General features: G+C 45.6%; 1 protein-coding gene across 1 annotated transcript in view; it reads right to left on the reverse strand.

The window, feature by feature from the left end:
- grid2 (glutamate receptor, ionotropic, delta 2) overlaps positions 1–27,922 on the reverse strand; it is a 995,712-nt gene that overhangs the window by 345,991 nt on the left and 621,799 nt on the right. The window contains exon 3 of the mRNA XM_041192382.1: positions 5,205–5,489. Coding sequence (XP_041048316.1) covers positions 5,205–5,489 — 285 coding nt within the window. The remainder of the gene's footprint in view (positions 1–5,204; positions 5,490–27,922) is intronic.

Consider the following 27,922-nt stretch of genomic DNA (forward strand, 5'->3'; position numbering starts at 1 on the left):
TGACCATTCTTCCTTTAAGAACACAGCAAGTGTTGGTAGACTGTCAGTCATCACAAGCTCACCCAATCTTGTACTCTTGCAGATAGACACATGTGTGTCATTTCTAATAGGGGTCACTGAATGGAGACCAGGAGTTGGAACCCTGGTTAATTTTCCCACTATAGATGGTACACTGAGACAAGTTAAAGTAAAGCTCCTGACTTAGATCAGCACTAACTCAGCACATATTGGGAGTAAAAGCTGGCACTTTCTAGTGTGCTTGGCTCAGTTGTCCTCTGAGTTTATCAACTGAATTATCAAGGGAACTTAAATTTGAGAGCTTTATCTTTAGGATTTAAGTTCAATTTCATAACTTGCCTGGTGGGATTTGAACTTCCAACCATCTGGATTGCTAATCTATAGCGATCGTCAATACACAGCTATATCCCTCATAGACCAATAAATACTCATACTTAATTACCTTTCATTTGTTCCTGTGTCTCATATCATAATGACATGAATGAAAAGTATGGTTGTCACTGGGGTACCATTTTAGTTTATAACATTCCAACATACAAAATTGATAGGTAGGAAAAGGCCAGCTGGTCTTTCTAGCTGCCCCCATGCCATGATGGCTGGAGCATCAGGACTAGACACTTGTGTTCCCCAAATCCACCGCCATGTAATCTCTGGGCAGAGCCAAAAAAAAACAGAAAAAAAAAACCCAGGGCCGATAAGGCAAAAAATTCTCTGGAAGATTTCTCTCTGACCCCCTCAGGGGATCAAAATCAACTCAGGAGAGCTCATGAACCAACTGTCGTCAATTAAGATACTTCTCTTCCATATGATGTGGGCCCTGCCCAGGTCAGGAAGCAGTCCAGTTATTTTTGGGGTCAGGCAGGTCGGGGAGACGGTGGGGGTCGGTGGGGGGTGGGGGGGTGCGCGATGGGTGGTGGGAAAGGGGGGAAGGGAAGAGAAGAGAAGAGATGGTGGTATAGTGGTGATATCACTGGACTAGTAATCCAGAAGACCCGGCTAACTCTCTGGAACATGGGTTCAAATTCCACCACACCAGCTGGTGGGATTTAAATTCAGTTAATAAATCTGGAACTGACAACTATCTGCAATTGTTGTAAAATCAGTTCACTAATGGTCCATTTCAGGAAGGAAATCTGCCATCCTTACCTGGTCTGGCTTACATGTGACTCCAGACCCACATCTGATTCTTAACTGCCTTCTGAAATGGCCTAGCAGGCTACTCAGTTCAAGGGAATTAGGGATGGGCAACAAATGCTGGCCTTGCCAGTGATGCCCTCATCCCATGAAAGAATAAAGTACAAACCTTAAAGGCAGAGTCAGCACCCACCATCCCAGGTGATAATGCATTCCTGAGGTTCACATTATATCCCTACATGATATCAAGAAACAGGTGAAAAAACTGGATTTGGTGGAGCCATAGTCCTGACAACATTCCAGCAGTAGTACTGAAGACTTGTGCTCCAGAACTAGATGTGCCCTTAGCCAAGCTGTTCCAGTACAGGTATAACACTAGCCTCTACCTGACAATCTGAAAACTTACTCAGGTATGTCACATCCACAAAAAGTAGGCCAAATCTAACCTGACCGATTATTGCTCCATCAGTCTACTCTTGATCATCAGCAAAGTGATGGAAGGTATCATTGACAGCGCTATGAAGCAGCACTTACACAGCAATAACCTGTTCACCGATGCTGAGTTTGTATTCCACCAGGGCCATCTGGCTTCAGATCTCATTACAACCTTGGTTCAAGCATGGACAAAAGAGCTGAATTCCAGATGTGAGGTGAGAATGGCTGCACTTGACATGAAAGCAGCATTTGACGAAGTCTGACATCAAGAAGCTCTAGAAAAATTGGAGTCAATAGAATCGAGGAAAACTCTCCACTGGTCGGAGGCATATCTAACACAAAGGAAGATCGTTGTGGTTGAGGACATCAATCTTCACAGCCCCCGAACATTGCTGCAGGAGTGAATCAGAGTCGTGGCCCCCTAGGCCCAACCATCTTCAACTGCTTTAATGACCTTCCTTCCATCATAAGAACAGAAGTGGGGATGTTCACTGACGATTGGACAACACTCAGGACCATTTAGAATCCCTCAGACACTGAAGCAGCCCATGCCCACATGCAACTAGACCTGGTCAACATTCAGGCTTGGGCTGATAAGTGGCAAGTAACATACACACCACACAAATGTCAGACAAAGGCCATCTCCAGAAAAAGAAAATCTAACCATCTGGCCTTGACATTCAATGGCATTACCATTGCTGAATCCCCCACTATCAACATTCTAGAGATTACTATTGACCAGCTTTATAAGTACTGTGGCCACAAGTGCAGGTCAGAAGCTGGGAATTCTGCACTAATAACTCACCTCCTGACTCCACAAGGCATGTCCACTTTCTACGTGGCACAAGTGATGGAATTCTCTCCACTTACCTGGATGAGCTCCAACCAGCACACAAGAAGCTCAACACGTTCCAAGGCAAAGCAGCCCATCTGATCAGCATCCAACATCTTAAACTTTCACTCCATCCATTATAGGTGCACATTGCTTACCATCTAAAAGATGCACTGCAACAACTCACCAAGGCTCCTTCAACAGCACCTTCCAAACCTCTACCACCTGGAAGTACAAGGGCAGCAGGTGCATGGAAACATCACCACCTTCAGTTCCCCTCCAAGCCGCACACCATCCTGATTTGGAACTAAATCACTGCTCCTTCACTGTCATTGGGACAAAATCACAGAGTCACAAGCAGAAGAGGCCCTTCGGCCCATTGAGTCTGCACCGACACATGAGAAACACCTGACCTACCTACCTAATCCCATTTACCAGCACTTGGCCCATAGCCTTGAATGTTATGACGTGCCAAGTGCTCATCCAGGTACTTTTTAAAGGATGTGAGGCAACCCGCCTCCACCACCCTCCCAGGCAGCGCATTCCAGACCGTCATCACCCTCTGGGTAAAAAAGTTTTTCCTCACATCCCCCCCCAAACCTCCTGCCTCTCACCTTGAACTTATGCACCCTTGTGACTGACCCTTCAACTAAGGGGAACAGCTGCTCCCTATCCACCCTGTCCATGTCCCTCATCATCTTGTACACCTCGATCAGGTCACCCCTCAGTCTTTTCTGCTCCAACGAAAACAACCCAAGTCTATCCAACCTCTCTTCATAACTTAAATGTTTCATCCTAGGCAACATTCTGGTGAATCTCTTCTGCACCCCTTCCAGTGCAATCACATCCTTCCTGTAATGTGGCGACCAGAACTGCATGCATTACTCCAGCTATGGCCTCACCAAGGTTCTCTACAACTCCAACATGACCTCCCTACTTTTGTAATCTATGCCTCGATTGATAAAGGCAAGTGTCCCATATGCCTTTTTCACCACCCCACTAATGTGCCCCTCTGCCTTCAGAGATCTATGGACACACACACCAAGGTCCCTTTGTTCCTCAGAACTTCCTAGTGCCATGCCGTTCATTGAATACTTCCTTGTTAAATTATTCCTTCCAAAGTGTATCACCTCACACTTTTCAGGGTTAAATTCCACCTGCCACTTTTCTGCCCATTTGACCATCCTGTCTATATCTTCCTGTAGCCCAAGACACTCAAACTCACTGTTAACCACCCGGCCACTCTTTGTGTCATCCGCAAACTTACTAATCCTACCCCCCACATAGTCATCTATATCGTTTATATAAATGACAAATAATAGGAGATCCAGCACAGATCCCTGTGGTACGCCACTGGACATTGGCTTCCAGTCACTAAAGCATCCTTCTGTCACCACCCTCTGTCTCCTACAACTAAACCAATTTTGAATCCACCTTATCAAATTACCCTGTTTCCCATGTGCCTCTTTATAAGTCTCCCATGTAGGACCTTGTCAAAGGCTTTGCTGAAATCCATATAAACTACATCAACTGCACTCCCCTCATCTACACACCTGGTCACCTCCTCAAAACATTCAATCAAATTTGTTAGGCATGACCTCCCTCTGACAAAGCCATGCTGACTATCCCTGATTTCACTGGCCTGTAGTTCCCTGGCTTATCTCTACAACCCTTCTTAAATAGCAGAACCACATTAGCTGTCCTCCAGTCCTCTGGCACCTCCCCCGTGGCCAGAGAGGAATTAAAAACTCGGGTCAGAGCCCCTGCAATCTCCTCCCTTGCCTCCCTCAGCAGTCTGGGACACAAATCATCCAGACCTGGAGATTTGTCCACTTTAATGCCTGCCAACTCCTCCAATACCTTGTCACTCCCTATATCAATTTGCTTAAGAACCTCGCAGTCTCTCTCCCTGAGTTCGATACCTTCATCCTCATTCTCTTGGGTGAAGACAGACATGAAGCATTCATTCAACACTATAGCGATGTCCTCTGGCTCCACCCATAGATTGCCCTATTGGTCCCTTATGGGCCCTACTCTTTCCCTGGTTATCCTCTTCCCATTGATATACTTATAGAATATCTTGGGATGTTCCCTAATTTTACCAGCCAGAGCTTTCTCATATCCCCTCTTTGCTGTCCTATTTGCTTTCTTAAGCTCCACCCTGCACTGTCTGTACTCCATTAATGCCTCTGCTGATTTGCTTCCCTTGTACCTGCTAAAAGTCTCTTTTCCTTCTCATCATAACCTGAATATCTCTGGTCATCCATGGTTCTCTAGGCTTGTTACTCCTTCCTATCACCCTGGAGGGAACATGTTGAACCTGTACCCTCCCCATTTCCTTTTTCAACACCCCCACCCCCACTGTTCCTCTGTAGATTTGCCCACAAGTAACTGTTCCCAGTCTACCTTGGCCAGATCCGGCCTTATTTTACTAAACTCCACTCTCCCCCAATCCAAATCCTGGAACCCCATCCCTAAAAGCACTGTAGGTGTACATACACCACATGGGCTGCAGTGGACAAGAAGGTGACTCACCACTACATGCTCAAGAGGCAACTAAGAACGGGCAATAAAAGCTGATCTTGCCAATGATGCTCAAATCCCAAGAATGGAGGGAAAAAAAGGCCAGCACCCAGCCTAATCCTACACGTTTCAAACTCACGTGCCCTGTCCTTATCAATCCGTTAAACCGGAATAATCAAACCTCCCAGCATATGGTGGTGATATCTGTAATAATTAAAATGAACTGAAACTTTATTATATTACTAACTACGTAACTACTTACCGTATTCACTGTCATAGAAAATGATGAACTTCTGCCAGGCAAATTCTGAGATTACTTGGAGTATAACTTCATTCAGATACACTGGCGGGCGGACAGAGAGAGTGTAGTTTTCATTCCTGCTGCTCCTGCTGAGGCCACAGCCACTCCTTGGTGATCCAGATGTCGTTCTTTGTATATAGAGGTGAGGGATGTGCATGGCGTCTGACAAGGATTGGAGGGACCCAGCTGACATGCAGCCAATGGAGCTGACGAGGGCCAAAATGCCTTGGTTCATCAGGTCACATGCTGAAAGAAAGGCAGAGAGAAGGAATTGAGACTAAGACGGTTCAACTCTGAGACAACCTTCAACAAAATGGACAAGCAACAACTTGCATTTATATGGCACCTTTAAGAGTAGAACAATCGGTACTTCACAGCAGCATCAGTAAATAAAAATTGACATTGAACTATCTAAGGAGATTTTAGGACACATATTTGAACTTTTGGTCAAAGAGGTAGGTTTTAAGGAACATTTTAAAGGAGAGACATGTAAAGAGGTGGAGATTCGGGAGGAAATTCCTGAGTTTAAGGCATTAGCAGCTGAAGGTCAGTGGTGGAGAGACAAAAATCGGGGATGTGCAAGAGGCCAGGATTGGAAGAGAGCAGAGAAATACTTGATAAGGTACAGACAGAACTTCCCTATGCTCTACCTCTTCAATAGATAATCATTTTCCTGTTGAGAGAATTAAACTTGGACTGACATGGGGCTATCTCCATGGGACTGGCGCCCTCCCCAGGCAGCGGTTGCCGGCAGCGAGACAAAATTATGCCAACTGGGGCTTTAGCCATTTAACTTGCCCATCTGCCTCCAGGCTGCCCTTGGGAAACTTCCCCAGGGTCAGGCATGCATCAGGAAGCCATCCGAACATGGCTCCCCTGCATGTTCCCAGCATCCTGCCTCCATAGGGCTGGGAAAATTCAACTCATTTGTCCGTTGTTCCTAGACTGAACGATCTACGGAAAGCTTTTCTTTATCCACCTTATCAGTGCCCCTTTATATCTTGAAAACTGATCAAATGACCCCTTAAATTTAATTTAACCTTTTGTTTGTGTAATCTCTCCTTGAAACTTAACCCTTGGGAGTCCAAGGTGGTCTTTGTGTTCGAAAACTAGGTAGCACACCTGGGGGTCGGACCTGAACACTGGTGCAAAATGCCAATGGCAGTGGCACAGCTTCTACAAGTGTCAAGAAGATATTAATGTCTATAATGTTATTGGAAATTATTTTAAAATAGAGTTTAGTGGTGTCTGTATCTATGTGTGTGTGTGTATGTGTGTGTGCCTTGTTTGGATTAGAGCCATCTGGATTAGAGAGGCTTTGATGTATAAAGGGGTAGCAGGTTTGGAATGGTAGTTAGGTAAACATAAGGAAATAGAAGGTGGGTTGTAAAGGGTGGATTTGTATTTTTAAATAAACCATCCAAAAGAGTTGGTACAAAATACACCTAACTGGGTGAAGCTCAGAAACAAGGTGTTTACTTTTTTTAAAGTTTACTCATAAAGTGGGTGTTATGAAAGGGCTCCATTGTTAGATTTAAAGTTAAAAAAACCCCAGTGAAAATAAGAATTTGTATTCAAAGAGAAAAATACGTATAAAGGAAGATAAGGCCGTTGGTAATAGGAGGAGAGATTTTAAGATCTAAAGCCTTCAGCCTGTCAGCCTCAAGTCTGTCTGCAAGGACCCAGAGCTGAAAGAAACTCATTTGGAATGCAACTGTCCAGGATGTGCTTTGCCAGCGGTCTGTTTAAAGCTGTGTTTTACTATTGCCTTACTGGGGGTCTAAATGAGAGTCAGATTAACTAGGGGGTTTTTGTAGTTACAGTAGTAGTAATTTTGTAGACATATGTATGTGCTTACAATATTTCTTGTATTAATAAATGTTTAATTTAGTTTTATAAAAAAAACCTTTTGAGACTTGGTGGTCTTATTATTAATGAATTCAAAGCCTGTATCTTGAAACATACAAATTGCAAAAATGGGTTATGACAGAAGTTTCAAGTTGCCCTCTGGGATTTGAACAACTCAGCCTTTAACTTCAATTGTGTCATAATACAAGGTACACTGAGGATCTCGGAAAATAATTGCATCAATTTGGATACCATAAACCCTGCTTCATCTTGGTTACCACCAGTTCGATGTGTCCTGAACATTCTGAGGATAAAGTTTGTCACAAAGCAACAATTGAATCTGTTGCAGTCTGCCTTGCAACATGAGGCTTCAGAGAGTGAGATTGAGGAGCACGAGTTCAGCCTTGGGGGTCGAGGTGAATAAGAAAAACACAGAGGCAAGACACATCATGGCAAATATAATTGTAGCTGAGTCTGATAAAGAGGTTAGCAGAGAGTGCAGAACATACTGCCCACCAGAATCAAAGAAAGTGGAACTGAGATATTCAAGTCAGCTATTACAGCACATCCATGGCTCAGCATTCTTGTTGAACTCAAATCCCACAACAGAGAGCTGACTATATAATCCACAATCACACTTCTCTGCAGCAGTGAGGGAATTTACACTGTTGTAGGTCCCATTTTTAAAGATAAGAAGGTAAGATGTTAAACCAGGGCCCCACCTTGCCTCTCAGGTGGATGTGAAAGATCCAACAGTACCATTTGAAGAAGTACAGGGCAGATCTCCTGATGTAAAAGCCAAATACTGCAGATGTTGGAGATCTGAAATTAAGACAGAAAGTGCTGGAGAAACTCAGCGGGTCTGGCAAGACCTGTGGAGAGAGAAACAGAACTAATGTTTTGAGTCATATTGGATTTGAAATATTAAATCTGTTTCTTTCTCCACAAATGCTGCCAGACCTGTTGAGTCTTTCCAGCATTTTCTGTTGTTATTTCAGTTCTCCTGATGTCCTGGCCAATATTTATTGTTCAACTTGCATCAATAAAACAGGGTATCTGGTTATTTAGTTCATTGCTGTTGGATCATGTTTCCTACATAACAAGAGTGATTGTTCTTCAGAAGTACTACATCGCATGTAAAGCACTTTGGGGTGTTCTTAGCTTGTGAGAGGTATGATGGAAAAACATGTATTTCGTTCCGCCCATCCCAATCTTGAAGCCTACGAGGCATGTGGACACAGGTGGCTCTTGAGCTTTGGGGCTATCTTTCAACCGCTCTCAAGGCTTTCCAATCAAGTGGCCTTCTTATCCAATGGCAGAGATGGCACTATGGGGAAAGAATGCCAGTGCTGCCTATAGATGGGGTTGCTCAGAGAGGCAGAAAGATTTCAATCAGCCGATCAGTTTGTGCAAAACATCCTCAGGAGATGTTTATAATTTTTTTACTATCTGATTTCACCTTCTCCCTCAAAGAACTTTGGGGACAAAATTCTGAAACATTTCTACATTATGTTGTTTTAATATTGCCATATTAATGGATTAATGGATTATTTCCAGTCAACAATGAGTGAGTATTGACATGAATGTAGCAGCCAATGAGTTAACGTGGCAAACTGCAAACATAATCTATATACTCGGCAAATAGGAGACTCTATTTAAACAGTCTCCCATTAAAAGCCGAATTATTTCGCCAACAAAATGCATCGAGTGGAGATCATTACATGATACAAATTATGTTTCCTTTTATTCATTCACGAGATGTGGGCTTCTCTGGCTGGGCCAGCATTTATTGCCCATCCCTAATTGCCCTTCAGAAGGTGGTGGTGAGCTGCCTTCTTGAACCACTGCAGTACATGTGGTGTAGGTACACCCACAGTGCTGTTAGGGAGGGAGTTCCAGGATTTTGACCCAGCGACAGTGAAGGAACGGTGGTATATTTCCAAGTCAGGATGGTGAATGACTTGAAGGGGAACTTCCATGTGGTGGTGTTCCTATGTATCTGCAGCCCTTGTCCTTCTAGATGGTAGTGGTCATGGGTTTGGAAGGTGCTGACTAAGGAGCCTTGGTGAATTCCTGCAGTGCATCTTGTGGATAATACACACTGCTACCACTTTGCTTCGGTGGTGGAGGGAGTGAATGTTTGTGGATGGGTTGCCAAGCAAGCAGGCTGCTTTGGCCTTGATGGTGTCAAGCTGCTTGAGTGTTGTGGGAGCTGCATTCCTCAAGGCAAGTGGAGAGTATTCCATTACACTCCTGACTCGTGCCTTGTAGATGGTGGACAGGTTTTGGAGAGTTACCCGTCGCAGGATTCCTAGCCTCTGACCTGCTCTTGTAGCTACAGTATCTATATGGCTAGTTTAGTTGAGATTCTGGCCAATGGTAATCCCCAAGATGTTGATAATGGTGGATACAGTGATGGTAATGCCATTGAACGCCAAGGGATGATGGTTAGATTCTCCCTTGTCGGAGACATTGCGTGACACTTGTGCACTGCAGGAATTCACCAAGATTACTTAGGCAGCACCTTCCAAACCCATGACTACTACCATCTAGAAGGACAAGGGCTGCAAATGTTACTTGCCACTTTTCAGCCCAATCCTGGATATTGTTCAGGTCTTGCTGCATTTGGGCATGGACTGTTTCAGTATCTGAGGAGTCGCGAATGGTGCTGAACATTGTGCAATCATCAGTGAACATCCCCACTTCTGACCTTATGGTGGAAGGAAGGTCATTGATGAAGCAGCTGAAGATGGTTGGGCTGAGGACACTACCCTGAGGAACTCCTGCAGTGATGTCCTGCAGCTGAAATGACTGACCCCCAGCTACCACAATCATCGTCCTTCATGCTAGGTACGACTCCAACCAGCGGAGAGCTTTCCCCCTGATTCCCATTGACTCCAGTTTTGCGAGGGCTCCTTGACAACACACTTGATCAAATGCGGCCTTGATGTCAAGGGCAGTCGTTCTCAATTCACCTCGGGAGTTCAGCTCTTTTGTCCATATTTGAACCAAGGCTGTAATGAGGTGCATAAAATCAATCTCAGTCACTCACTGATCTCCATACGTGATTGACAGGGGACTGAACCAATCATCTTGATTCTGAACAGGAATTATTGTGCCACTATAGCAGCCTGAAATGAAACATGCCCATCTTAAGTAAACCCATATTAATGTGTGCATTAAACTATCACTATCTCAGCGTATTATTCATTTTTAACTGTTATTGAAATAATAAATAAAAAATAGTACCAATTAAAAATACCTTAATTGAGACGACCTAAAAATCTTAAAGAGCAGCAGCAGTTACTTTTCTCAATCTGTTGCCCTAGAATTTACACCCCTACCACTGTACACGTATTTCTGTATGAATGCGGCACAAGATCTTCTTGCCGAGAGGATTTTGTAAGAATGACCTTTTGATGTTTGGCCATTAGCGTTGCGCTCGGTTTTCATTATGGATGGCATTTTTCTACACAAACGTCTTCAGAGGATGGGTCCAAGGTCAGGAAAACCTTTTGAAGTTGTCAGAACTGGCATGCAGTGACTGTTTCATCAATTCAGGTTGACAGTGGGTGCAAACAACCTCAAAGCAATAATCACCTTTCAAGCCTCTTTTCCAAAGAAGCTACACCCTGTAATATAGTAGTGGAAATGTCAAGAACTGTGAAGGCTTGGCAAGACTTGACAAGGAGGGGGAAAACATACACATTTTTGTTATTACATCTTCTGAGCTGTCAAGAATATTGATGGCGATATGATTCCACCTTTATTAAAATGCCTGGCGTTCACCTGAAGTCTCCAGCCAGATTATCTGCTATGCCTTTAACAGGATATGAGGGCCTCAGAAGTCAATCGTGTCAGCATTCATAATGGCCCATTTTCAGGTACCCTGCTGCATTAGAGCTGTTGAGGTCTGATAGCTGCCATTAGACAGGGCAATCTATTGGCCAGTGACAATGCACATGTAGGGTAAGGTAAAATGGTGATAGCAGGAAACAAAAGCAGAATTACCTGGAAAAACTCAGCAGGTCTGGCAGCATCGGCGGAGAAGAAAAGAGTTGACGTTTCGAGTCCTCATGACCCTTCGACAGAACTTGAGTTCGAGTCCAAGAAAGAGTTGAAATATAGCGGGAGTTGGCCTTCCTGATTCTGTTGTCTCTTATGGCAACATTACTAGTCAAGAATGCCTGTCTTCCCCCTCAGTGCACCATGACAGGGCAACTGGAACTCCAAACCAGTCTGTAAAGGAACTCTCCTACTCAGTCCCATGACCCTCTGGTGCAGCCAATCACTCCCTGTAAGACTGACCCCGAGGGTTGTAAGTAGCACTAGAATGGATGGTGGAAAAACACAGAGCAGGGTTTCTGGGTCTTCAGGGCGGGTGCGGCGGGCGGGTCTGGGAGCGGCTGGGAGACAGACCGCCGCCCGCGATCGGCCCCCGGCTGCGATTTCACGCGGGCTGGCCAATTAAGGGGCCGGCCAGCGTGAAAGGTGAGTGGAGAAGCTCAGCATTGCCAGGGTGGGGGCAGGAGGAAGGTGAGCGCAAAAGTCTGCGCATGTGCTGAGGAGCGCGCGTCGAAAGCTCCCTCAAGGCAGGGACCTGCCTCAGGGAGCTGAAGACTTTTAAAATCCAAAATAAAGCTTTTGAAAATCGGGAGAAAATTGTCCCCATTCAGGACTCACTCACATGAACATAAACGTAAGAAAAATGCTGTCAAAACATTTTCTTTTAATGTCGGAAAATCCAAAGGCCGCCTGGCCGATTTGCCGGCCTGTCAGCCATAAGTTTGGATGGGCAGCGAGAAATGGAAGGTAATTGAAGCTTTAATGGCCTTAATAGGCCTCTTAATTGTCGGCAGGCATGCTGCCAACTCTCGCCATCGCCCGCCGACTGAAATATCATGCGAGTGCGCGATGACGTTGGGATGCCTGCCCAATGCCATTGCGCACTATTTCACACCCGAGCGGGTCTGGCCTGCACCCATCCATGGGACTTAAAATCCTGCCCATGATGTTAGGAAAGAGCAAGTTGGCTTGTGTTGGCTTGCCACAGTACCAAAATGGCTCCTATCAAAGTCACAATGTCCTATGTGACTACGACAAAGGTAGACCTTCCCTCCTCATCCTCTCAACCTGCATTTAACATGGCTGACCATGCCATCCTCCTCCAATCCTCCTCCAGCTGAGTGGAATTACTCTTACGTGGTTCCATTCCTATCTATCTAATCATAGTCAGAGTCAATTGCAATGGCTTCTCTTCCTGCTTTCACACCGTTACCTCTGGTGCCCATAAGGATCTTTCTTTGGCCCCCCCTCCTATTTCTGATTTACATGCTGCCCCCTCAGTGACATCATCTGAAAGTACAGCGTCAGTTTTCACATGTACGCTGACAACCCCCAGATCTACCTCACCACCACCTCTCTTGAGTCCTCCACTGTTGCTAAATTATCACACAGCTTTATCTGACATCCAGTACTGGATGAGTAGAAATTTCCTCCAATTAAATACTGGAAAGACTGAAGTAATTGTTTTCAGACCTCACTCCAAACTCCATTCCCTACCTGTGACTCCCTCCCTCTCCCTGACAACTGTTTGAGATCAAGCCAGATTATTTACAACCTTGGTGTCACATTAGACCCTGAGATGAGCTTCCAACATCATATTTGTGCCACCTCTAAGACCCTCTAGTTCCTCCTCCGTAACATCACTTGAATTTGCCTCTGCCTCAGCTTATTTGCTGCTGAAACCTTCATTCATGCCTTTGTTACCTCTAGACATGCCTATTGCAATGTAGTCCTGTTGGACCTCCCAAATTGATCTCCCTCTATAAACTTGAGGTCACCCAAAACTCTGCTGCCTGTGTCTTAGTTCACAGCAATTACCATTCCAATATTACCCCTGTGCTCGCTGATCCACGTTTGCTCTTGGTCAAGCAGCATCCTGATTTTAAAAATCTCAACCTTGTTTTCAAATTCCTCATGGCCTTGCTCCTCTCTATCTTTGTATTCTGCACCAGCCCAGCAACACTCCGAGATATCTGCACTCCTCTAATTCTGGCCTCACATGCATTCCAAAGTATAATTGCTCCACCATTGGTGGCTGTACCTTCAGTTGCCTCAGTCCCAAGCTCTAAAATACCCTCCCTCCATCTCTCCTTCACTCAACCTCATTTTCCTCCTTTAAGACACTCCTTAAACCCTGGCTCTTTGACCAAGCTTTTGGCCATCTGACATGTTTCTCCTTATGTGGCTCAGTGTCATACATTATTTTATAATGCCCCTGGGAAACATCTTGTGATGTTTCAACACATTAAAGGTGCTATATAAATATAAGTTGTTGTCATTTACTATGAACTTTATTGTGATAAAACACAGATATAGCCCATTTTTCATGAAGAGTGAAGTGTTATGGGAAAGAGTATATGGCTTTACGGTTCACTAATTCAATCAGCTGATGATTGTTGGCGCAGTTATGTTGGTGAAAGGAGGACAGATGCAATGTTATGTGGTAGGTTGGGTACAGGATTGAGGGAATATTCCTTTCATTGAAAGTGGGAGAGAAGGGAATGCAACTCTGATGTCAAAAGTAAATTGCACAGACGAGAAAAGGAGCGTTCAATTGTGCTCTGATTCTCCGGCAGTAAATGTTGCCTGACTCCGTTTTGCTTCATCCTGTCCTCCTCCTCCACGATAATAACGTATGAGACTATTGTGTCCACTGAGAGGTTCAAATCTGGGCTAATTTATCCAAAAAGCCCCCAATCAGTCCAGCCCCTTAAAGGGAACCTTCCTCTGTTTTCAAAAAGAAGAAACTGGAGACTGTGTTAAAGTTACTGTTTCTGGACCACTCCTTGGGTGGTTTTTAATGGAAGCAATGGGAGTCTCACCTGCCAACTGGAGAGCCAACCACAGCCCTGCATTGCCTCAGCCACCCAGGCACTTAACTGGGCAGCGGTGGGTCCTCCCTGTGGGCAAGGATCCCAGAGGAGGCAGTCCTACCCACCGAAGCCTGCCGACCAATCAGAGGCAGCAATAAATAAGTAGCCCAAAGAATGTTGGGAAATAGGAAATTATGAAAAAGGCCAGTTGATCCGTTTCTAATACTAATTTAGTAATGGCTATACTTGCACATGGCACATATTTGCCATCCTTTTTGTCTGTCAGCAAGTCTCTTATTCACACATCCTGATGTTCTTACAGTGTAAGGAGTTTTCAGCTTGAAATCAAGCTCATTTTGGACTTGTACTGAATCGATCAAATACTTTCCTGGAGTTCGGTGCATGGCTAACACTTGTTCCGAATCCTCTGATTGGTTCAAAACCACCCAAATGCCCATTGCCAAGGGAAACGGTGATTATACGTGGTGGCCAATCGATTGCTGCATAAGGACACCCAGGTTTGCATAACCAAGATTTAGCGTAGTTCCTTGTTGCAATACTTGTACAGCTTGGAAATCTATTTTGGAAATTAGACTCTAAGAAACTGCTTCATCCTGACTGAATCCGAATGTAATAAGATGGACTTTTTTTTTTGGATTCAATAACATCTGAAAGCATCACTGCACACTGTTGCTTGTTGAACAAGTGCATCTAAAAAAAAACCACGTTGTCAATGACCTGACAGCAGTATATGTGCAATTGGACAGAATATAGAAAAATAAGCTGTCTTGTAGCCCTATCAATCTGAACAAAACAGCTTGATCTTTGACAAGTGTATTTTCCATTGCCCTGGGGCTACACTGTTGTAGGTGATGGGGAGGGATTTCAGTAGCCAGCTGTGAGTGGAAGACAAAGGGTCCAATGAACAGTAACAGGAGCAGTAAGGTGTCTCAGCTCATGTCAAACATACTGATGCCCTACAACAGGAAAAAAATGAATCGCTGCACAGGTTAAAGGCAGCTCCTCAGTACTAAGTACACTCTAAAATACCCGTATCAATTTTTGTTTCCTAAAGTGGAATAAGTGTAAATAGAAAAACCTTGTAATATTAATGACCTTTGAAAGCCTTGCTGACCCAGAAAAGAAAATAATTTCTTACATATTGCGCAGGCCTTGGCAATGCAGAGCTAGAAGATTGAGGTTATAAATCCCACAACTGAACTTCAGTGCAGTCCTGAGGGAGCGTGGCAATGAGGGATGCCATCTTTTGGATTTGGTGTTAAACCACGACCCTGTCTGCCCCCTCAAGCCGCTTGATATGGCACGTAACGGTATTCAAAGATTAAAAACTGGTAATTTCTCCCGCCTTCCTGGCCGACATTTATTCCTCAATCAATGTCACTAAAACAGGTTATCTGGGTCATTTGCCTCATTGCTGTTAGTGGGAACTTGCTGCGTGCAAATTGGCTGTCGTATTTCCCAACATTACAACAGCAATCACACTTCAAAATCACCTCAGCAAATATGAAGCATTTCGAAATGTTCTGAGGTCATGAAAGATGTGATGGGGGGTATTTTACAGCCCCAACTGGGCCCGCTTTTGGCAGCGGAGGGGGGGCACATAAAATAGGATAGGTGGCTGGCTAGCCCACTGCCTTCCTGCCCAGTCCTGAGTTGTCCCTCATAATATAGTTGGCGGGTAGGGCATCAAACAGGCTGCCTGCCCCTTAGGCCTATCGAAGCCCTTGGCTGGTCAATTAAGGGCCAGTTAAGGGCCTAATTCTGCCTCCGTCGCCATAATTCGCAGGGCGTGTGGAAGGCGAAGGAACTGGACAAGCGGCCTTATCACCATCTGAAGTGAAAAGGTGGGAAGGTTGGGTTGGGGGTGGGGGTGCGGTAATACCTCCTTCGTGGGGTGGGGTGGGGGCAACCTGTGTGCATCGGGGGCACCCCCCGCAACGATGTTACACCCCTTTGTGCCTCCTCCACTGGCCCCCAAAATCCGACCCCGCCCACCCTCCCTCCTCTCCTTAGGAACTCCGATCGTTCCCTGCACAAGAAGCCCCCGCTTACCTCAGCCTGGCATCCACGACAGTTCTTCCCAGGATTCCCTTGTAGACCCTGCAGCGGCCACTAGTTGCTTCCGGAGCTGCTAAGACCGCTCAGCTGCTGGCCAATCAGATTGGCTGAAAGCTCTCGAGGGCGGGAATCCCACACGCACCGCCTTAAGGCAGCCCCCAACGTATCATCGCAGCAACTTTTTTTAAAGTTGGCATGGTATGCGACTTTTATGCCAGGGTGGGTATGATGGGCAAGAAATATGCCCCCCCACCCCCATAACATCCAGTCCGATAAATATGCAAATCCTCTCTCTTCAATTTTTCACGCTTAGCAAATACATTTTTTGAGTATCACTATGTACCTGTCCTGTATATTTCTGTCTGAAGTAACCTTAAATGCTTGAATTTTTTTTTAGGAAGTTCTGTACCTTGACCATTCTCCACTATATAGTGGATATGGGGATATAATAGCATGGTGGTCATGTTGTTGGACTAGTAATCAGAGGCCTTGACTAATGATCTACCAGCAAGAGTTCAAATCCCCCAGTGCCAGTTTGGGAATATAAATTTAATTAAATAAATAAACTTTTCTTAAGTCTTTCTCATCAACATTTGGGAACTTGTGTCAAAATTCAGAGAGCTGTCCCACAGACCAACCAAGCAACAGTCTGACATAATCATACTTTTCAGCCAAATTCCTAGATTCCCCCATTACCATTCATGCCATGTTCGATCTACATGCATGCTAAAGAGTGGACGCAGAAGAGAAAAGTGATCCCACAATGAATAGATCAGATTAAAACTCTGCACTCCTGCAACACACAGTCATGAATGGCAATGAACAATTAAACAATTAATGGAAGGGGCAGCCTCTGTGAATATCCCCATGGATGGGGGAGCAGAGAGCCTGAAGGCAAAAGACAAGACTGCTGTATTTGCAACCACCTTCAGCCAGAAGTGCTGAGTGGATGACGCATCTCTACCTTCTCCTGCGGACCCCACCATCACAGAAACCAATTCAATTCACTCCACACAATATCAAGAAAGGACTGAGTGCAATGGACGCAGCAAGGGCTTTGGGCCCTGACAGCATCCCACTGTAATACTGAAGAATTCTGCTCCAAAAATAGCTGCACCTTTAGACCACCTGATCCAGTACAGCAAAATCTCCCTAATAAAGTGGAAAAAAGCCCAGTTATGGCTTGTCCACAACAGGCAGAATAAATCACCACAGCTTTGATCCAAACATAGACTAAGGAATTGAATTCCAGATGAGAGGTAAGAATCACTTGATGCCTTGGACATCAAGGCAGTGTTTGACCAAGTGTGGCATCAAGGGGAGATAGCAAAATTGAAATCAATTAGAATCATGGGAAAACTCTCCACTGGCTGAAGTCAAGCCTAGCACAAAGGAAGATGGCTGTGGATCTTGGAGGCCAATCACCTCAGTCCCAGGACATTGCTGCAAGAGTTCCTCAGGGAAGTGTCCTGGACCCAACAATCTTCAGCTTCTTCATCAACGAGGTCAGAAGTTGGGATGTTTGCTTATGATTGCACAGTATTCAATGCCATTTGCAACTCCTCGAATACTGAAACAGCCTATGTCTACGGATAGCAAGATCTGGACAACATTCAGGCTTGGACTGTTAAGTAATGTTTGCACCACACAAGGGCCAGGGAATGACAACCTCAAATAAGAGAAACTCTAACCACCTCCCCTTGATGTTCAGTACCATCTTCAAATCCTTGCCATCACCATCCCTTGTGTCCCTTAACTGGGACACAATCAGCCTCATAAAAACTGTTGCTCAAGAGCAGGTCTGAAGCTGGGAGTTCTGTGATGGGTGTATCATTTCCTGATCCCCCAAAGCCCTTCTACCATTTTACAAGGCACACGTCAGCAGTATGATAGAACACGCTCCATTTGCCTGAATGAGCTCCTACAACACCATCCAGGACAAAGCAGTCATCGTTTGGTACCTTATCCACTATTTTAAACATTCACTTCCTTGATCACTGGCATGACGTCTCTGAAGTGTAAACCACATCTACAGGATGCACAGCAGTAACTTGCCAAAGCTTCTTCAGGGCATCTCCCAAACCCACAACCTCTACCAGCTAGAACGACAAGGGCAGCTCGCACATTTCTATGTCCTGTGCTCCGACATGGGAACACCACCACTGCCAAGTTCCCCTCCAAGCCACACACCATCCTGACTTGGAAATACACTATCGTTCCTTAATTGTGGCTGGCTCAAAATCCTGAAACTTCCAGCCGAACAGCACTGTGGGTGTACCAAGAAGGCAGCTCGTTGCTACCTTTTGAACAGCAATGAGGGAGGGGCAATAATTGCCGGTCTGGTCAGTGATGTCCACGTTCAGTGAATACATTTTTTAAAAAATGTATTAGAAGGGGTTTCAAATGTCGACTCTTCAGAAATATTATTAGTTTGCATTGTTGAAAGTCTGTCATCTGCACATTTCAAATATGCATTGCACATCAATGGTCTTTATGGTCCCAAAGCATCGTAGACACAGAAGATACAAATGAGTTTAGAGATGTTGAAGCAATAACACAGTCCACCAACCTTACTGAACAGCAGGCATTGGAGATAATTTCTACAATTTGAAATGCAGCCAATAAGCAGAGCCTCACACTCAGAATATAATTGAGTTACAGCCGATAACAAGGGAAAAACAAAAAACATAATAAACAACTGCAGAACTAATCATATTCTCCACTGACACACCAGCAACATTTGGAAAAATGTTTCGCCTCTTACTAAATCCTCCCAGCTTAGACACTTAACAGACAGTCTCCATCCAAACCACACTGAATGTAGGATTTTGAATGGAAGGCAAATTGGTTGGTGAATCGAAGAGATTAGGAGTTTTTGTTTAGCAAAGGGTCATTAGGATATGTAAACTGTCTGCCAGAAACAGGGAAAACAGAAAAATTGCAAAGCACAGGGGAAAAGCAGGAATAGGGGAGGCAGGAATAGGGGAGGTATGATGGGCTGAATGACCTCTCCTTCACGATTGCAAAACTTTATGATTCTAAAATGTTCATTTATAGATTTTAAGATTATTAGAAAATGTAGAATGAGAAGAGAAAGCAAAATTCCAAAGGGTAGTTTCCAGAGGATTAAAGCTCATCTACTATCCGAGGGGAGGTGGGGCGGGTGAGGTATAAGGCACAGGCTGGGGGACATGGGGCTGGAAGAAATTGCTCAGACACTAGGTAAAGCTTGGTCACGGTGAGGCTTGTGAACAAGTCTTATTTCTGAATGTGGGACACTGATGATAGTCGAGGTCAGCCTGGGTAAGGACGAGCCAGACAGGATGTAGGTGACAAGAGTTTTGAGTGATTTGAGATTGTGCTGGATCAAGTTCAGAACAGCTGGCAAGGAGGGTATTGAGGCCATCGAATCTAGAGATAACCAATCGAGCTTGAGCAGCATTGGAATTGGAACTCATTGGGGTGGGTGATGAAAGGGCAAAGGATTTGACGCTCGACTCGGGATTGAACAAAGTAGCTCACCCTTCTGTTTCAACATGAGGCAGAAGGTGATGGGTTAAAGCACATTTCAGAGGCTTGGATGCATGACCCAAGTTGACATTTCAATGCAATAGCAGTGAGGGTGCTGCCACTTAGTCGTTGATATTTTCAAGACTGAGATCGATAGGTTTCTACATGTTAGAAACATCAAGGGGTGCGGGGATAGTGCAGGAAGATGGTGTTGAAGTAGAAGGTCAGCCATGATCTCTTTGAATGGCGGAGCAGGCTCAAAGGGCTGAATGGCCTCCTCCTGCTCCTTTTCCTTATATTCTTCTGTTCTTTTAGAGGAGATGTTAAACTGAGGCCCCACCTATCCGCTGGCCTACTTAGTACATAAAAGAACCCGCACACTGTACTATTTGAAGATGAACAGAGCCATTCTTCCAGTGCCTGGTGAACATATCTCCCTCAACCAACACCACTAAAGACAGGATATTTGGTCATTTATCTCACTGCTGTTAATGAGACCAAGCTATGTGAAAATTAGTTGTCATGTTTCCCTACCTTAAAACAATGTCTACACTTTGAAAGTACTACATTGAATGTGAGTTAACTTTCCTTGTGTGCACCTCCCCAAAGAGAGTCTCTGTAAAATGGCTATTTAGGAACAGTCAGGTCTACAGCAATTTGTATACATTCCATTTGTAAGTCAAATTAAAATCAAACATACAGAGGACTGATTCACAGTTACTGGAGATAGATTAGACAATATCAATTTCTAAAGGTTGGAATGAATTTTTAATACTAGATTCAGCTAGCTAATTAAATAAATGTTACCTGTGTTTATAGAATTTTATTTGCAATAATTCTATAAAGTTGGATTTGATCCAGTGTCGTCCCATTTTGATTCCGGCTTGTAACTTTTAAAAAACATTTCCTGAGCTGTGGGGATTGTTGGGAAGGTCAACATTTATTGCCCAATTCTGATTACCTTTGAGAAGGTAGTGGTAAGCTGCCTGCTTGAAGTGTTGCAGTCCAGGAGATACATAAGAACTAGGAGCAGGAGTAGGCAATTCAGCCCCTCGAGCCTGCCCCGCCATTCATTACGATCATGGCTGATCTCATTTCGGCCTCAACGCCAATTTCCCACCCTCTCCCCATTAGCTTTCAACCCGTTACTAATTAAAAATCTGTCTATCTCCTTAAATTTATTCAGCGTCCCAGCATCCACTGCACTCTGAGGTAGTGAATTCCACAGATTCACCACCCTTTGAGAAAAGTAATTCCTCCTCAAACTGATTTAAATCTACCACCACGTAGCCTGAAACAATGGCCTCTCATTCCAGAAAGCCCCACCAAGGGGAATCATCCGCTCCACGTCTACTTTGTCTATCACCTTTAGCATCTTATATACGTCAAATGAGATAGTAGGGATGATCTCACTGTACTGTTGCGTCAGGAGTTCCAGAATTTAGACCCAATGATGATAAAAGGAGGGTGATATATTTCCAAGTCAGGATAGCGTGCAGACTGGAACTTGCAAGTGTTGGTGTTCCCATATGTCTGCTTCCCTTGTTTTTTAGGTGATAGAAATCACAGGTTTTGGAGGATGCTGTCGAAGAAGCCTTAGTGAGTTGTAAATGGTACACACGGTAGTGGTGGTGGAGGTACTGAATTATTATATATGGTCATACTGCGTGACCACAATGGATAGAGAGGGAAACTGAATGAAACACCAGTGATAACCCAATATTTTCATTAGGTTTGAGGTGCCCATTCTGGAAACAAGTACTCTCTAACCTGTTGCAATCAGAGTCATTAGCGTGCTGGATCTGAGAGTATGACAGTAAGACTTGGAAACTGAAACTCAAATCAAGTTTTCAAAGTGTGAGTCATTCAGAGATTGGTCTCACCTCACTGACCATCCACAAGTAGCTTCTAATTGCAATCCAACCCATTGCAAAGCATTTTCCTACAACTGGTGCAAAGGTGCAATCAGGAATCGCATTTCTCTCGCTGCATCCTAATCATGGGTTTTGCAGCAACACTCAACCAGTTATCAACCAATCCTTCGATCCGTTGTCAGGTTGGTGCCCCCTCCCTCTGGGCTACCACAAGACTGAGGCCCTTCCAGCAGTGCTGTGATATTTCCCAAAGCCTCCAATCCCATATTACTCAGATGATTGGTATCAAAATCTGGACTGATGAGGAATACATTCGGGTAGACGGTACAGCACAATCCAACTATTTCTAATTTTTAAATATGTGAATGAATAGAATGATTCTGATTTCATGCTAAATCCCAACTGGGGCTTAATTCCTTCACTTCTGTAATGTTATGAAGAAGATAAATAATTAGCAGCCAGGGCATAACCCAGATACATGGGAACAGGATAGGCCATTCAGCCCCTCTAGGCTGCATTCTGTTAGATCATGGCTGCTGTGTATCTCAACACTATTGCTTCATGAGCCTTGATCCAATGAAGGGGAACAAAAACCCTTGAAGGGTTTAGCTAAACCAGTGCCTTGTACAATTCAGTTCTCTTCTGACTTGCTCGGTTAACCATTTCCTTTTATGTTTCTTTTAAAATGTTATTTTGTTCAACATGGAGAATACAGAAGCCATCACATTTGGCTTCTGTCACTCAGCCTGCCAATGGCCACTCTCACAGGCCGAGCAAGGCTGTTCATGACCTCTGCACACTATTTGGTCTCAAGCTTCATTTTCAAAGCCTATACACCGTGGCAAAGATAGCCTTCCTCCACCGCTGTAATACTGTCCATCCCTGCCATGACCTAGCCCATCTGCTGCAAGTCCTCCACATTGTCTGCCAAATAAGATACGTAACCACAAACTAATAGCGCTGGAAACATAACCCTGCTGCAGATGACACAGACAGGAAGAGAATGGGAAATGCTGCGTAACTTTACCAAAGGGATTGTTTCATTCATAAATGTATCTCTTGCAGCAGACAAGCAAGCAGATGATCTGGAGGTACTTAATTAGTAAATTGCCCCAGTGCTCAATGATTAGCTCTGGGGTCATGTTGAAGCTAGCTCTGTCAGAAAGCCACACTTTGCCTAAACATGTGGAAGTGACAACAGTATTGCCATTATTCATCTCCAGATCATTCAGGTGCCTATAGGGGGATATGTCAAGAATTAGTCAGCCATCTGTATTGCACTACATGTCTCAGGTGATTGTTACACTGAGCAGAAAAAAATGGTTAGTTGTTTTTATTTGCTTTCCCACGAAACAGCGCAGCAGCAAACAGGGAAGCGGATCTGAGATCCACAGTCAGCCTTCTTGGAGGACCAACAGCAGGGAGGGGGTTTGTCAATGTTTTACACTCACCAAGGGACATCAGGGCTGGGCTGTGAAGTAATTACTCCATTTCTATCGTCCAGTGTCTCTGTTAAGCACTTTCATGTCGTGGACAGAGGTAGAGGAAAAGATCTCTCTGTGGGGCATCTTTATGGACCCTTTGAATGAGAATCGAGATCTGCGCTAGATTTGTATCAACTAAAAACGAGATTAAAAGCATTTAAATTCCTTTCGCCATGGGGACCTTCACAGATGTCAGACAAATTTTGCTTTCAACCCATCAGTCTGGGTCTGGGAACTGAGCCGAGTTCCAACAGGTCAAAGAGTAACCCGCTCACACTGCCTCCCAGAAACAGTTCCATTCGATCAAAATGAAAGTGAATTTTGCAATAGGTTGAAAGAAAGATAAACTAGAAGAACAGGTCCATGAACAGCAATAAATATTGTAACATCAAAGTGTGTGGTGAGTTCAGGATTAGAGAAGCGCGTATGTAACTTTGGGCAGAATCGTCCCTGATTCGCCCTAAGTGCGGTCATGGGCAGGAAAAATGATGTTTTACTTGCCAGCCCCATTGACGGCTTCTCAATGCCATATCATCCCAAACCTGCTGCATTAATTATGCATTCCCGGGGAACATGCCATTTCGATGGCGGCTGGGCTCTCATATGTCAGCACCTCGCCACTTCATCACGCCGGGTGCCGTATTGAAACTGCAGCCGTGTACAAACCTCTCACTGCTTCCAGCCCAGGACCTGCTGCCTGGAAAACATGGCTCCGAAAGGCAAAAAGACTACAGCCTCCAGGTTCAATGGTGTGTCCCCCGAGCGCCTTTTAGAGACACTGTGGAGGCCCGCCATGCTGTCCTCTACCCCAGCTCTGGCCACAGGATGGGCAGCAACATCACCAATCCGGCTTGGGAAGTGCTGGCAGCAGTGGTCAGTGCCAACGCCCTGCAAAAGAGGTCAGCCACCCAGTGCCTCAAGAGAATGAATGATCTCCTCTGTTCTACCAGAGTAAGTTACTCTCAACTCTCAAATCACTCTCAACTCACACACTCACAAACTCCATCACACATCCACAGGGATCTCATACCTCAAGAGACGACACCACTGAATCTCACACACACCCTCACATCTCCATCAGGCCCACATCCGCTGGAGCTCGCATCCTCATCCTGTCCATGGCTCCGCTCACCACACAAAGTTCCACGCAGTGCCATGCGTCCTGCTCACACTCTCTCCATCTGTTTTCATGCAAGAGAAACTGCAGCAGGGAGAGGTCCCAGACCGGGGAGGGGGGGAGGGTGGGGGAGTGGGGAATGGAGTGGCCCACGTTAGGCTCCTCACCCACTTTGAGGAGCGTGCCATCGTGCTGACTGTTGAGGACGTGGACCGTGCCTGGGGCGATGGTGAGGTCGGCGGTGAAAACTGACATTAGGATCCTGCACCACATCATCCCTCTCTCAACGCAACTGTGAGTGCTCTCTCTCCTGTTTTTGACTCTGCTGCCATGCACTAATTATCTCTACTTTGGTTCACAGGGAGCTCTGCCAAGAGACCGACACCCTCAGCCAGCCAGCCCCTCAGCTCCAACCACATCCTCATCTCTAGCCAAGAGGACACTTCCTCCATTGAAGAACTGGATATAAGCAGCCTGGAAGACCTGTCACAGTGTTTACCTACACCTTCCATCAGCGCAGAGACACACATCACAGTGGGACCTGGATCTACAGGCTTGGGTTCACAATCTGGTGGTCACCGCACAGACACTTGTCCGTAGCAGCAGGAGGCAGGTTCAGCTGAGCTCCCCGGCACTCGGAGGACTGCTAGGAAAGAGACGTCTATGAGGTCCGAGTCAGATGGCGAACCTCTGGATTTGGCCTTCCAGCTCATCATGGAGAGTCAGCAGAAGGCAGGAGAGAATCATGCCGAGCTGTTGGAAGCCGTCAACAGAGTGGCACGAGAGTTGGAGAAGTGTGTCCGCCTGCTCTCTGATGAAGTGGTGCATTGAAGTTTCCATGGGAAGGATGGTGGATACCATGGAGACCCTGGTGCAGCAGAATGGTTCACCCAGACCTGCACTCCATCGCGGTGGCCATGGATGAGTTCCTGCAATGGCAACATGAGAGGGATGTCCCTCCAAAAGCTCCTTCCTCTCAAGGAGTCAGGCCAGTGCCAATGGGCACCAAAGGGAGGAGGAGTGGCAGCTGGACACCTCTGTCATCCACTCAGGAATCTCAGAGGCTGTCCACTCCTCCTGAGTCTCCTTTGCCTGTGACCCCCTCAGCATCATCCTCTGTCACCGCAGAGGGAGCAGTTGGCCCACAGCCAAAGCAAGCCGGGGCCCTCAAGGCCTCGGCTCTCCAGAGGATAAATGCCAAAGCTATCAGAGGCATCAGGGCCAACCATTGTACAGGTTGTTTCCACCTCTGCTGCGGATGTCAGGGCAGCACCTAGAAGAAGTGGTAGGTCTAGTAAAGTTAAGAATTTCTGTTCACAAGTGGTTGTACGGGAGAACACACTTTGGCTGTTTGTAATCTGAAAATATATTCACTTTCACCCAGTAACATGTAATGGTGTCTTTCAGCTTCATTTATAGGCTTTGTGAGTCCTCCCCCTAAATCCACCCCACTAGCAGTTCAGCTGCATACACGAGTGAGTCTAGAGGGGAAAGTGTGTGTGTGGCACGGCCTTTCGGAGCCTCGTACAAGCACTCTCCCACACACACGGAGCCATCATCCATCACACTTGTCTCAATGTCCCGAGTATTTTCAATGCTGCCTGCTGGGGTTCTCTTTCAGTTGTCCATCTGAGTTGACCTGCATCTCCACCCACCCACTGATCGCACTTCCATGCAGCACCTGCACCCCCCAACACGAGGCTTCTCTCACTTTCGATTTCGAAAACATGGTCATTGTCAGCCACCCCCCCCGCTTTCCCCTCCCCCAGTCACCCATGTCCTCTCCCCCATCACTGTTGACCCTCTGGCATCACCTTCCACCTCCCCACCATTACCTACCAACCCAAAACCTTTTCTTTCCAGCATGTCCAGGTGAACATCCTACCTTCACATTCCTACCTTCCTGAGAATCCCACCTTCATCCACATTGACTTCACCGACCTCCTCATTCCCACCCACAGGGTCTGTGTCTGCCTCTGAGTCCCCACCAACCACCCTCACCATGCCTTCTACCATTACCATTGCATCCTCACCCTCTTACCCTTCCATCTCACTCTGCCGCCTCTCATACTCACCATTCCCTCCTACCATTCCCACCATCAGTTTGCTCCCCCAAGAGGCAGTCATTAACTCCACAGACCCCTCCCTTGCATGTTCATCTGGATGTACCCAGCCCCCCACCTCACTCCCTCCAGCACCCTTACTCTATCCTCCTCCCTTACTCGCTCCTCCCCACCCCAGACTCCTTTTCTCCCTGGACTCATTCCTCCCTCCCAGCTCCTTCCAAGCTCCTTCCTCCTCCTGGATTCCTTCCCTCCGTCTGAACTCCTTCCTGCCCCAAAGTCCTTCCTTCCCCACCGAACTCCTTCCCTTGCACCTTTACCCCCTTACACCTACTTCCCCAGTTGCTGCATTCTCTCCTGGTACACCCTCCTCCCCCATGTCCCCTCCCCATGCTACACCCTCAACACCTTCATTACACCCCCACAACTTTACCCCCCCACCCCCGACATCTTTGTCCCTGCCCGCCAACCTCGCCTCCCTCCTGCCACACCTTCCTCTCTCAGTCAAATCTCCATCTTCCTCTCCCACTCACAGCTGGACCTTCCTACACCCCCCAACCCCCATACACCCAACGACCATCCGTAGCAGACCATGGTCAAGATTGTGATGTCCTGAAGTAGACTCCAAACATCAACAGAGAACTCCCACCCTCTTTGAGCTGCTCCAAACTCTTGCAAGTACAAACCCATTTCCATCTGTTTCAGATGAAGTTACTTTGTTTCATAGTTTGCCATTGTGAGATTTGAACTCTTGATCTTGGGGTTACAAACCCGGTACCATAACCACTTGGCTATTTAGGCCAAGCCTTGAGCTGCTCCAAGGCGGAGCCGTGTCCATGAGAATCCACCCAGCATGCAATGCAACTGTCCCTCCAAGGTTCAGTAGCATCCTCTGCTCCTCAGATGTCCATAATGTGAGCAAAGCCCGAATGGTAAATTCCGACTTCTGCACATCACACTTGTCAAGATCTGTTCTCTACCGGTGTGTTTTCCTGCTGACATTGGTGGTAAATTTGACCGGGGGGGATAATTCCGGAGAGCAGGCAAGACGATGAGATGCAAATGCATTGGAATTAGGTTCCGGTGGTGGGAAAGGCGGCCACTGATGGACGGAGCGGACGCTCACAAAGTGGTTTCACGACGGCTTCTCGCCATATTGTCTGTTCACAACTGCCACGAAGCCCAACCCCAACAGATCCGGAAAATTCCGGCCTATATAAATGCAGACTAATTCTTGCTTTCTTTTAGAGTTCCTTCCGGGGCTTTGTAAATTTGGAAATTTGTTTACCTCCTATCAGCATGAGATATTGTTGGGGTATCAATAATCATGACTCATGCCCAGAGATAGGCTTTAACAGCAGTCAGTTGTCTTGCCACCAACATTACTTTTACATGATAGCAAAACAAAGCTGACTTTCAAAATGCCTGCAATGCATTAATATCGAGAATGCAGACACTGGTCTCTTGAAATGGTGCTTTATAAATCATTTGTATTCTTGTGAAGATTGTCACCCTTAAATATGCAACTAGAATAGAGATAGGTCTATTGTCACAATCAATTTTGTTAATACCTGAGCAGAGCTTTGCTCAATTATTCTTTTCCCCAGTTGTTATGAATCAAGTGCATGAGAGAGCAGGCCACAGATTTTACAAATAACGAGTTTCCAATTTTCTTCGCAATTTAGGTTTTAATGTAAAGATGTCTTATAACTATTTGTGCAATAAATCCATGGCCATTTATATGAATAAACAACGCATAATTCAAAACTGATTGTTAAAATAGTGTCTCTCCTTTGAGGATGTGTAATCTTTATTTTCAGTTCCAA

This window comes from Carcharodon carcharias, chromosome 1, assembly GCF_017639515.1.
Source record: "Carcharodon carcharias isolate sCarCar2 chromosome 1, sCarCar2.pri, whole genome shotgun sequence".
NCBI lineage: Eukaryota > Metazoa > Chordata > Chondrichthyes > Lamniformes > Lamnidae > Carcharodon > Carcharodon carcharias.